The sequence below is a fragment of the Ceratosolen solmsi genome, unplaced genomic scaffold (genome assembly GCF_000503995.2).
Source record: "Ceratosolen solmsi marchali unplaced genomic scaffold, CerSol_1.0 scaffold61, whole genome shotgun sequence".
NCBI lineage: Eukaryota > Metazoa > Arthropoda > Insecta > Hymenoptera > Agaonidae > Ceratosolen > Ceratosolen solmsi.
In genome coordinates, this window is record NW_011948435.1 from 1,268,363 (window position 1) to 1,282,388 (window position 14,026).

At 28.4% G+C, this 14,026-nt stretch overlaps 2 protein-coding genes across 2 annotated transcripts in view; one reads left to right on the forward strand and one right to left on the reverse strand.

The window, feature by feature from the left end:
- The first annotated feature begins 487 nt into the window (after positions 1 to 487).
- On the forward strand, positions 488 to 8,965 carry LOC105364914 (uncharacterized). Its single transcript, XM_011502946.1, has 3 exons — positions 488 to 775; positions 8,209 to 8,452; positions 8,779 to 8,965. The coding sequence occupies exons 1-3, from the start codon at positions 617 to 619 to the stop codon at positions 8,931 to 8,933; spliced, it is 558 nt and encodes a 185-aa protein (XP_011501248.1). The 5' UTR covers positions 488 to 616; the 3' UTR covers positions 8,934 to 8,965.
- A 4,166-nt stretch (positions 8,966 to 13,131) lies between these two features.
- Ptp10D (Protein tyrosine phosphatase 10D) overlaps positions 13,132 to 14,026 on the reverse strand; it is a 71,372-nt gene continuing 70,477 nt past the window's right edge. The window contains exon 18 of the mRNA XM_011502948.1: positions 13,132 to 13,687. Coding sequence (XP_011501250.1) covers positions 13,656 to 13,687 — 32 coding nt within the window. The 3' untranslated portion in view covers positions 13,132 to 13,655. The remainder of the gene's footprint in view (positions 13,688 to 14,026) is intronic.

A 14,026-nucleotide genomic window follows, 5' to 3' on the forward strand; every position in this document is an offset into this window, starting at 1 on the left:
CACACAAATTAATAATATATAATAAAGCTGCCATTAAAATATTAAGGTAAAATTTATTTACTCCAGTTACTTTTTTAAGCATTGTATTTATATTTGTGAATAGAATTTTATGATGGAGCAGGGTAATTTTAATAGATTTCAATACATTTTAATACACACATATTGTCCATAAGATTTATGTATTCTATCGATTGACATTTATGTAATTGTAATGTAAAAGTTCGTTGAATTGAAAATAAGCTGCCATGTGCAGTCAATGATGACGTCAAATGACACGTGCATAAAAGCCTCGACATTATGTCTATGAATATATAGAGAAATTCTGTCAAACACATCGCACGAGGGAGAAACAATTGGAATAGCAAATATGACATTAAATCGAGATTCTTACTCGGCCTTAATTTTACTCCCTTATTTACTTCCTCGAGCGTGAAAATTGATAACGTAGCAAAGGGCTGCTGCCGCCTATAAAAGTTAACCTAAGAGCTCTAAATGCAAATCTCTTGGCAGTCAAGATAAAGAGACGGAGCCTAGCATTCGGAAGATCGAGAGAGAGCTGACCTCCTCAACGAGCGATGAAGAAGACGAGAATATCGAGTTTGGAGACTCGAAGACTATGGGGACGATAATCATGGAGTCGAGCCCGAGTAATTCGTGTCGAGGCAGGAATTCGAGGTCAGAGCCCAACGTCTGGGATATGCAGCGTTTCAAGAGCGTCACCCTCGACCGGATGGGCAAGATGATGAAAATGCACTCGAAGCTGAACGAGGAGAAGGTGCGTTTTGATTTCTGATCGGTATCTACGAGCATTAGACGCCTAATACTGTGGGACAATAATGAAAGAAAAAAAAAACCAAGTAAAATAAAGGATAAACCTGTCACCCTTCTGCTTCACTAGACACAAGACTCACTACGCTAACGCTATCCCTCCTCTTCTTTCCCACTTCGCTTACCTTCTTTACCTTTCTTATTTCTCTCCTTTGCATTCAACTTTGACAAATGTTTACACCACCGCTCTCTTAAAGCTTTCCTCTACGTCTTTTACAGCCAGACAGGTTGAACGTCTTTTAACCAGTTTAACACGTTTTCTTCTTGTTCTTCTTTTTCATTTTTCTATCTATTCCGGAATTCGAAAGGACATAACACGTATATCATTGACCATTACAATTTTAGACATGGAATTTAATAAATTTTTTTTTTTCTTTTTCTTATTTTTTCATTACACCGCTGTTCTTTTAGGTTATATAAAATATAATCATTCTTTCCGAAACCTTATTTATTTTTTTTTTTCTACGACGTCTGCTTAACTGTAAATGCTTCGACGCACTTGTTAACCTACTACGTCGCAATCGATAAAATGGAAAATATCTGCTTTATATGGATTGAATTTTGAGAAATAATATCATATATATTAATGATTCGTATGGAATAGCGAAGAACGCCTCGTAACGTTGATATTATTATTATTATTATTATTGTTATCATTGTTATTATTGTTATTATTGTTATTATTGTTATTATTATTATTATTATTATTATTATCATCATCATCATCATCATCATCATCATCATCATCATCATCATCATCATCATCATCATCATCATCATCATCATCATCATCATCATCATCATCATCATCATCATCATCATCATCATCATCATCATCATCATCATCATCATCATCATCATCATCATCATCATCATCATCATCATCATCATCATCATCATCATCATCATCATCATCATCATCATCATCATCATCATCATCATCATCATCATCATCATCATCATCATCATCATCATCATCATCATCATCATCATCATCATCATCATCATCATCATCATCATCATCATCATCATCATCATCATCATCATCATCATCATCATCATCATCATCATCATCATCATCATCATCATCATCATCATCATCATCATCATCATCATCATCATCATCATCATCATCATCATCATCATCATCATCATCATCATCATCATCATCATCATCATCATCATCATCATCATCATCATCATCATCATCATCATCATCATCATCATCATCATCATCATCATCATCATCATTTGGTTTTCTTTGTTGTTCGCTATTACAAACTTGACATTAATATTACCCTTCCGCATTTGTTATCTCATAATTTTAACACTATAAGATATTGTTTAAGAGCTGAAAAAATAAATCAAAAGATTACAATATTGTAAGGAATTATTTTAGAAACTAACATGTCGAGTCTTCCGTCGCCTCCACAAACGACATTTTCAAAATATTTAATATATTCCTAAATGACAGTAGATAACTTTACATTTCACAATACACAATACTATATAGCTGTGTTTTTAGTTTCAATTTAATAGTTAGAAGAAGAAGAAACACGATAAATAATGTTTTATAGTTTAGTAAACATATGCCGTTATAATTGTATTGGCAAATTGATTAATTAAAAAATAAATGTATGAATTTTGATAAAAATAGATAAACTACCGTGCCATTTTTTACATTTCTTATTATCTGCATTAATTTAATATTGTTGCTTTATTTTATAGCTCAGGTTATTAATAATTGACAGATAAAGAAAGCATATATCTATATTAATTAACCATTTAATTTTACCTTGCCTTTATGATTTTATCATACAAGTGCAATCCTGTTTTACCATTTTCTAAAGTGTGTAGCCAAACCCGTTAGAAATTTGAACTTGATACTCAATCTAATATTAACCTGAACTATCCAATCATGTTTTGTCCAAACTGATAAATAGGTTACAATTATAATAAATTTCAAAATCATTAAAATGATAACGAACATTTCATATATATATATATTCAAATACGATGTTTATGACAATTGACTTAGTGTATTAGCCATTAGTTAAAGTTATAAATAATTGTGCAGATTCTTGCTCGGTACGTTTACTTTTTAATATTAATAATCACATTTATAAGCTTTAATCTATTTTTAAAACAAAAATATGCATTCATTCTTATCCTATTCATAATTATATCACGTGTAACTTTCAATTATGATGGCAATAATAATTTGTAAATATATTTTTAATATATTTTTTATAGTTCATTAACTTTAGACCTAACGATTATTGTTGATTTATAATGTCTTTTCTTAAATTTCTCCTAGTCAGCTTTCATTACATTGACCTGATACTTTCTTAAGCTATTAATATTTTCAAACTTCACGTATGTAGCTCACTTTTAACGGTACTGATCGGATTACCCAATCAGAAATAATTATAAATATTTTGTATTAATACGGAAATTAAAAAATCTGTATCTGAATAATTTATTAGGATGTTAAGAAAACGACGAGATATTCTCAATATTTCAAAATTATGCACTTCAGAAACAAAAATAATTTTACTTAAATCCGTAAAGAATGACATTTGTATTAATTTGATAAAGTGCGTGCGCTCGCGGATTAATGCACGCACGAATATAAGGTATTTAGAAATTTATTTATTTACAAAAAAGCTGATGATTAATTGATATATCGATGATTAAGAATATTACTAAGTTGGGTGCTACGGACTTGCATGTCTTTCGTTACACGTATCCACGAGCTTATGAGAAAGGATTAAGAGAGTTGAGAATTTACAGTCGACGATCAAGGCAGTTAAAGATTAATTCCATTATTTTAGAATGTTTCATAGTATACGTGTTGAATATTACAATTAACTTGCCTAAGTATAATCGATTCTCATACGGATAGAAAGGTTTGGAAACGACAAGCCCAGGAGCCTTTGCATCTACTCTATTGTCTTCTCCCTCCCGCTAAATGTACATTGTCATTCACCTTTTCGCAACTGTCGAAGTAGGTCCCCATGTTGTCCCCTACGTCTCTTATCAGCTACCAATTTCTTACACGCGCACACACGCGCGCGCGCGCGCGCCCACACACACACAAACATTGACTGACTACGTTTGTCAAGTGAATTGCAGTCGCATTGCTTAAAGCCAAACTTGTAAGCATTTTTATGTAAAATATGTTTTTAAAAATAAGATTTTTAAAGCTATATTCCTGCGAATGAGCAAATAAATTGGAACAATTATTATGGGAAATTGCATGTTTGCTGATGTAGTTGTACATTATAAAAGTGATTATTAGTTATGAAAGTTAACACGTCGAATTCGGAAACCACTTTAAGATAAATTATTGATTTATAAATGCAAATACGCAAACAGCAATATATTATTTGAAATTTTCACTTACAATATCGTCTGCTGAAATATGCAGAATTCGTATAAAATGAATTTATTATAAATTACATCGTTTCTATTTGGGTAATTCTTAAAAAGATTGTTATTATCAAGTCATTCATCCTTTAACACATTATCGATTAATTACAAATCTTCTCTTTTTTATGCGGTTTTAAAAATCTTTAGGCAGCTCGGTATTAAGAACTACAGCAAAATGACTTTTTTTTTTTTTTTTTTTTTTTTTTGATCTTTATAAAAAGTGGCAAATACATTGTAATTTCAATACCTTACAGAAAATTCATACCGCACAATGAAAGGAACATTAGACAAAATATTGAAATAGAATAACGATCGTATGCATAACTCAAAGTATCTTTTATTAATAATGTTTATAAGAAATATAAAATGAAAAATAAAAATAATTAAAAAATTGAAATAAACGATGTATCAATAAGAATAGAAAAAAAAACCAAACAAAAATAATTGTATACACTAGCTTATTTTAACAAATAAAATTGAAGTTATAATAATATTATAAATAACGCATTAAAAATATATATTTTATACGTCACGTATAAATTGTCAATATTTTATTTCTGGATCATTCGCTGTGTGAGAAATTTATTCGAACTTTTACGTAAATCACTCAAACATATGGGAAGGAAAAGTTTGACAAATTCACAATACATAATGTTGACGCTTTAATAATAATTGCATTGTTATTAGACTCATGAATCATTATATTTTTATTTCGTGTACAAAAGCCGTTCCTATAAACGAACAGTTTTTTTTTTATCGATTCACTTAAACATGATATTACTGTTTTTACGCTGACACGCCTGCAAGTTGGAAAAATCACAAAATTCAATTTCTTGAAAAAGCACTTTAAACTTCTATGTTATTGTGGAATCCCGCTTTACGCTCTCAATTTCTCGAGTTTCCATCATAAAAAATACGTTAAATAGAAATTTTGAATCTTTGGCAATATATTGCTACGTACTTATCAAATGTATTTAAATATATATTTTTTAAAACATATGTGAAAATAAACCTTTTATATAAAGCAAAAACATAGATTCTTCAATTCTATAAGCGAGACAATCCTATTAAGTGTCATTAACAATGTGTAGGTATAACTTAATGTCTGTAAATTACATACAAATTGATTTTAACAATAGCATATTTAATGGACATTTTACAAAATAATAGTGTGGAAAAATGTCATGTTATGCTTTTTTGCGAAATTCTATTTCATGAAGCATAAGTAAATGAAAACTATACATATATAATATGCTGTACAGAATTCATTAGTGTTTTTTTTTTTTTTTTTTAATACTTATATTTTGTATCGTAGGAAATATTTAATTGCAGTGTCATTGATTTTGCAATTTATTCTTGAATGAATAAAAAGTACCAACGGGTCATTATTTGAAAGCCGTTTCGTTTTTACAAAAATATATCCAATTAAGCATTAATTGTTTATATTCTTTTAATATCCTACTCGTAGAATATTTTCTCTTTAATTGTTCTATTTAGAATCAATTTGATGATTACTTATTACTACGAGTCTAATCAAACAATCAAACTCTATTCCAATTTCATTTTCATATTTACTTTGCGCTAATAAAACCGAGCAAATTGTAAAATTTTTAAAATCATAATTGTACTTGAATGTTAAAATTTCATTAGTTTCATACACATTTCATTCGAATTACTATATAATGAGAACAATTCTAAGTATATTTGTAAATATATATATATATATATATATATATATAAATCTCAAAATTAAAAGTATTTGATAAACTATGCATGAATTTAATCATTAATGAATATGAAATGAGGAAAATATTTGGAATATTAAAAAATCGCCATTAATTAATTAAAATGACAAAATCAATTGATTATTTAATATTTTAAGAAACATTATTTACTAAATTTGATTAAATGCATATAGAATTGTGAACGTTCAAATATATTGTAAATTTCAATATTAATAGTAACAATAAGAATAATAATAATAAAGTAATAATAAGTTACAAAATTAATACATGTATTTAAACAAGTAAAGCATTGAAACATTAAATATTAATTGGTAAATTTATAATTTTTATGTAAAATGAAATTATGTGACTGTCGTCACTCCGATTTCTTCATATTCGACTTTTTTCTTTATATTTACTAAATATTCATTCGGTTTTATACACACATTACAAAGTAGATGTGCTGTACATGTATATGTTGTTAAATATTTTCTTACATTTTTATAAAATCACCATAATTCTTTTTATATAATTAATATTTATTATTATGTCTTTTATTTTTATATTCATCTCTTATGTATGAAGTTCTGTGAGATAAATACAGTAATTTTAAGTACATAAAAAATTTATCTAATTTTATAAAAATAATAACTACTTAAAAACCTCAGATGTATATATTTACATAATTTACGTAAGCTGACAATAATATTCCGTTCCATCACCCCAATTTATATTCAATTGTGGACATTAACTTTAAATATTAAAAGTTTCTCATTGTAATGCAATCGTATATATTACGTTTAACAAATTAACTGTTTACAGTAATACAATGTAATGATATTAAAAAAAAAAAAATAAAAAAAAGACGCGTATTATAAAGAATAATAGACTATATTATACTTTGAATTGTTTATTATCTATAATCAAATAAAACATATCTGTGTATGTATGTATGTATGCATATATAAACTAGTAAGCAAAAGTTTAGGGGAATTTTTTTTTTTTTTTTTTAATTAAAATAGCTTATGAAACGTGCGTTAATAATATAAGAAATTTTTTAAAATAATAGATAACCGCATAATTTTAAGTGTAAAGAAATTTATATGATATACATATTAAATTAATACTTATATTATTATAACGAAAATTTATTATAAAGAGCGAACGAGGTCATGAAAAATATAAGCTTTCGATAATTAGGTAATTGACAATTAATAATTATAATTAAAACTGTCATGTTCGTTAATGAAAAAAAAAAAGGTTTCAGTTATTTAACAAATTATTTAAAGTATTTTATTTATATGTCTTATATAAATTAATTTTGTTAAAACTTCTACCAATAGATTGAGGAAAATATTATAATTAGCCGAGCAATTAATTAGTACTCCATAAATTAACAGTATAATGAATCAACAAACCCTTATTTGGAAATATCGATAGATTTTGTTGTGAGAAAATATTTCGAAATTTATAAAATTATATATACGACAATAATTTACCTAAATGCAATACGTATTATTCTTATTATTATATAATTGATAAAGAATATATGTAATATACTTACTTTAACAGCTGATGATTTGATACTTTTCACTTAGCAGTAAGTAAGTAAGTCCCAATAAAGATGTGACTAATAAACATCAAGAATCCTTCAAAAATAGACATAATACAGCATATATATATATATATATATATATATATATATATATATATCCAATTAAGAAAATATCTCTTTAACATTACTGATAAATACAAATAAAATTAGCAACTAACTATAATTGTTCCAATTTATTCTAAAATATAAAAAAAAAAACTATTAAAAATAAAGGATTTATTTACAGTCAATAAAATCTATGATAAAAACAGTATACCAATTACGATATTTAAAATCTTTATTAATGAAATTAAAGAAAAAAGAAAAAATTACCAATGTACAAATATAATTCACTACTGATTTCTTTGGAGTTGTCCCGTAGTTAATAAACTTTAACGTTTCAGCTATTGTAAAAACATAATTTGAATAATAAATAGACTATATGGATTATCTAAAAATAAAACTTAACAGTACAATTAGTGAGTAATTAGTGAAAATATATATTAAGAATCTTTAAACATAACATATTCTCTAAATAACCATAATTTTAGCTTCTTTTTAAATTGTATTTTAACGACATTGACACTAATCAATAAAATAATAATGATGCTATCGAATTTATAATTGTAGTCGGAGATAATGAATTCATCCAGGAACAAAGAAGATATGTTAAAAAAGTATAAATTCAATTCTTTATCAAGAATGTTAAAGCTCTCGAATAAAGATGAGAAAGCACAGCCTGTGGAACAGCATCGGGGACGTTCGCTCACGAGATTTTTCCAAAGAAAAATGCTAAACGAGGGTGATAATGTACAAGCCAAATCAGACGAACGTATTCGTGGCATTTTTTCCAGAATACTTGGGCAAATTAGAGGAAAGACTCGTTATTTTCATTTATTCTTATTAACTGATGCTCGATAATGTTTAATCGTTCAGCACATTTTATTAATATGATTCATTACGCGATATCTCTTACGTAAAGCTTTAAATATTCTATTTTTGTATTTGAAAATTAAAATTAACACTACAAGTATTTCATTATTTCCGAATAATTCGTTAATATCGAATCTCGCAAAACAATGTCAATGGACATTAGTAATTTAACAAAATTGAACAAAACAGATAAACCATTGTTAAAAGTAACGTAGATAATGTTAATTAACGGCAAACAAATTTATAATGCCAATTAACACTTTACAGGTCGTATTACCAAACATAATTCGTCGGCTAATCATTTATCGCAAAAAGCAATGGATAATCCAATCTCGTTGCCGACACCGTCAGTACACTCAGGTCGATCGAATTTAAGTCTCAAAAGTTTGGATCCAGAAATAAATTCTTACCATCAAGCTTGAAGAAGACACTTAAATACTTAAAATTCAAAAATTATTACGTAGAATAATTTAAAAAACAAAAACAAATTGAAAAAACAAAAATTAGAATTAATTTAATTTTGTAAAATTCATAATACATGAAAAGATATTGAGGGGTTCATGGAAATAAAAAAAACCATAGGGAATTTTTTTTAAGAACACCATGTATATTATGCGCGTTCATCGACGTCCGAATTTCAAATAAAATTTTTAATACAATGTAAATTTTTCTGTCTTCCATTTTGTTTCTCCATACAATATTTATCAATAAAATATAAAACAATTTTTTTTCAAGTTTAAAAAGTGCACACGTTTTTTTTTTTATATAAAAGAGATGTTTTTTTTTTTTTTTTTTTTTTTTTTTTTTTTTTTTTTTTAATACATAAACATTAATTGTTTACAAGATTCTCTAAGTAAAAAAATTGTGTAACGTTAGTCTCGGACAATAATCGATAATATAAACGAAATTTTTCACCTCCAATTCCCTTTCTCAAAATAATATGATCGTACTATTTGGACGCCAATTAATGAAAAATACGAATTCACAAGAAGCGTTATTCATCTGCGACGGAACATCGATAGACAATTGTAAATTTATCAATTATCACAGAATAACATAAGAGCGGTAGTTTACCTCTTCGTATTAGAGATACTCGTAACACCTAGTGCATTTGTAAGGATTTGTTCGAGAGTCGTTAGTACTTTTTATTCAGTCTACGAACTATGCAGCTTTACATAATGAAATGTGGAATATATTTTTGGCCTAGAGACGACGGGATTTATAAATTATCTGCTCTTTGCAATTTAAATACGCATTGTTCTTACATATACATTCGCCGAGGTATTAAGTGTGTCTTAGGCCTATACGCGATAAGATAATCGTTATTTTCTTTTGACAATTGCAAACTTATCGTAAGATTTTATACAAAATTAATTACACCTTATAACAATCCCAAACACACAGTGACTTTTTATTATTTAAGTACAAAAGCAAGTTGTTCTAAAATGTGTCATGAGATATTCATTTATTATATAATAAATTTCATTGCTAAAAATTGTAATTGCAAGGGGAATTAAAAAACAAATTTTAAAACATCGTGGAATAAAATTATATGGCCCTCACTTTTCAAAAAATGATAAAAAGAAGGGAAAAAAAATAATACAAGTTTATTGTTGTAAGTCGGCTGTTTCGTTTTACGCTACTAAAATGTAAGATCAAGTTTGTGAAAAAATAGAATTTTTAATTGATAAAAACATCTTTATCAACGAGGAACTGACGAATTCCACAAGGCTATCAACGTTTCTCGCTAGATAAAAATCATCGCTCTAACGCTTTTTTCAGTAATCGAAACGGTCATAATTGACAAACGCGATAAAAGTAGAAGAAGATGATGATGATGAAGAAGAAGAAGAAGAAGAAGAAGAAGAAGAAGAAGAAGAAGAAGAGAGAAAATATAATAAAACGATGTCATTGACGATACTTCATTTCAATAATACTACTTGATAATGATATTATTAATTAAATCATTAATAATAATAATAATAATAATAATAATAATAATAATAATAATATTAATAATAATAAAATGCTGCAAAAACAATAACAATCGTAATAGTGGTAATAATACAATTCTCGATAGAATGTTTGACTTTTGCAACTTAATTTTTCTCTCTTGTAAAAACGATATCGACGTCTTTAAGACGTTATATCTGATTCATATTTTTTTTTTTGTGTTTTTTGTTTTTTGTTTTTTGTATTTTGTGTTTTGTTTTCGTATAGCTTACAACTCTACTTAATTTCTAGGAAGACTGATTTACCGACAAACATTCGATTATTATAAAGACAAAAATACGAATAAAAATGCCGTCTAAAAGTGATTTGTATTGTACATTTATACAATTAATTAAGTCTCGGAAGAATAATGGGGAGGAGAAAATATATTGCGAAGGAAGAAAGGTCTTTCGTCTCCCTGACTTTGTCGGTAATTCAGATTCGTATTTAACGCTCGATAAGGATCGTGGCACCTTTAGCAATTATCAATTTAACGATATGTTTATAAAACACTTTGAAGCGCACATTCAAAAATGAATAATCCTTTAATTCACATCCTCTATTTATGAGTTTTATTATACGTCCTTGCGTATATTAAATATGCTTGCGCATTTCAAGCTTTATGACGATTGTTCCGCACTTGGTGCGTAAATGTGGTACTGAATTTTGAGTTAAGAAATAAGTAAATATTAACATTCCTACATGACTAACAAAGTAGAAAAATTAAATACACTCTTCGACACATATACGATTCATGAAATTTGCGCACTTTGATTATACAATCGTTTTTAATGCGATCAGCTTTTCGATTAATCCCCTATCCACTTAAAAAAAAAAAAAAAAAAAAAAAAAAAAAAAAAAAAAGATCCGAATTTGCAACTTCTCTTGTTTTAAGACGCTTCTTTTAGCTTTTATTTTCACATCTCTAGTGTATTGCTAAAACAGAAATATCAACACGAGAGATTATGGCTTTCTACGAAGATGCGAGTTTTTTGTTCCCACAGATTTTTTCTTGTTTAATTTATTTTATGTCTCCGTTTTAATATTACAAAGGTATCGAGATATTATAATGAAGATAAGAGTTGAAAATCATTTCTTTCTTATTTTTTTCTTTTTTCTTTTTCCTTTTTTTTTTTAAACGACTATTAACGCTTCCAAGCTATTTGACGAACATTTTCCAATTAAAAAAGCTCTCGACACTTTTGTCTTTAATTATATCATATAAACAGAAAATCGCAGGTCTATTATTTAAATTGATCAACATGAAACGATTACCAATGAATCTAAGTGGCAATTACGCAAATTTACAAATGATAACAACTTCGGCAATGTATCGGTTAATTGAATGGATTAGTTATACTAACGAAATAACTAATTACTTATAAGTTTTATAAAATTAGCTGTTAATTATTGTAATTATCCTGTAATATGCTCATGCTATTAAGGACATTAGCGCACCTTATGGAGCCATTATAGTAGAATTCATAATTGCATTTTTATATCACAAAACTAACTAACGAATGCTCGTGAGATAACTAATTAATCGCTGGATATAACGTAACCAATTATTTACAAGAAATAAACGTAATCGTCGAGGTAGTCGAGGTACTTGGCGAGCAAATTAATCGTTTTCTAGCAAGGGCGCCTTTTTAAAACTTATTTCACGAATAAGTTACATTGGAAAAGCATCGGATCGATTAAACGCGAGTTTAATTAATATTTGTCATTTAATGACTAACTGGCAGTTGGTCTCGTTAGCCGCCGCATAATTCATATATTTGTTAAAATTATACGGAAATTTGGATGAACGTAGGTAAAGGCTATGTGATAAAATAATTTTTAAAATTAATTATGTCAAATCAATTCGCATTGTAGTCGGGCGTATAAAATAAAAATAAAAACAATAATACAACAACTTTTCACAAAAAGAAATAAATATTATAATTACTTTTCGTTTATTTTTTTTTTTATGTAAAACACTTTTTTAATCGACCAATCTTTTTTTCACTCCTTAAAATTCTGTAATTTTTAAATATATTTTTCTTTTAGCTATTTATAAGCTTTGCTTGTGAATGAATTGGAAAATACAACAATTCCATCCATATAGACATTTACAAAATTCAATAACTACCATTCAAAAGTGAATGTATCCACTTTTTTTGGTTTCTTTTTTTTTTTTTTGTTTTTTTTTTTTGTTTTGTCGTTTAGATAAAACTATTATTATTATTATTATTCTTAATTAATTTGTAGATTTATTTTTTAATCTGTTCGAGCCCGTGAAATGCCGTGCTGGTGAATACCGTCTATAAATATAATTAAAAAATCACCAAACAGAAGCGGTTGAACTAGACGCTCGCTAACAAAGAACATCAGTAACTGGAGAAATACTGGGAATTTGACGTAATCATTAAAGTTCTCTTGCCTAGCAGATTTCGAGCTGAAATCACTACCACATGCGATTGTCTGAAAGTTGGCTCATCAAGCCAATAGCTGGAAAAAGCTTCGATCTTCTCGAGTCGTACATATACATACGACTCCCGCGCGCTATTATTTTATCTTAAATAATCGATAAATGATTGAGAGGAAAAAACAAAAAAAAAAAAAAAACAAAAAAAAAAACAGAAAACAAAAACAGAAAAAAATGATGTCGTCGAACCTTCTTACTAACATACTGACACAGGTTACGAGTGGTGATCGATGTACCCTGAGCCACACCTCGCTATAAGCTACCATTGCTCAGTGCCATTAACGAGAGATTAAAAACAAGGTTCGCCGTCTTGCTCTTCAACAATCGAACCGTCTCCTCGACTACCCGCGAACGCTCGCTCTGAACGTTCTCTCGAACGTCCAATAATGGACGGAGACTTCTGCTTAATCAGTGTCTGTGCATCAACATGTGTCGGCGACTCGACCGTGCCGCGTGCCAAAGATAATCCTGTCGTTGTCTTCATCCTGTCGGGTGACACGATCAGCGCCGTTCGATCAGCGGCAACGAATCAATCGGAATGTCCTGAGAGCTCTCGACCCTCGCCGACTGTGTTCTCGGCGCCAACTCGAGGGTCACGCACCCCTCTCCATCCTCTTCCTCCTCGCTATCATTATCGTCCTTGTCTTCCTCCCTCGAGCCGCCCGGTATCAGTCTTTCGCACTCATCACATTCCCGACTCTGCGATACCTTCGTCATCTGTAATAATAATTGCACGAAGGTTACACGAGTTATTCCTCACGGACCTTCTTTATTTACAAACCATTTAATTACAAACAACATAATTTCGAGACAAATGCTTCGATTTTTGTCGATTATTTTAATTTGCATGCTCATTGGCAGTCGATTGGTTAAATAGTTAAAAGCACACTGCTTAAATGAATAGTGATTACTTGTAGAGTAACGTAGTTCTTTATCAATGAATAATCTATCGACGATCATTGTGAACAAATTATTGTATTTTTTATTTCAGCAAAATTATTCTTGTATTGTTATAATAGAAAACTGTTACTTTGTGGCTGTGCGTATTATAATCTT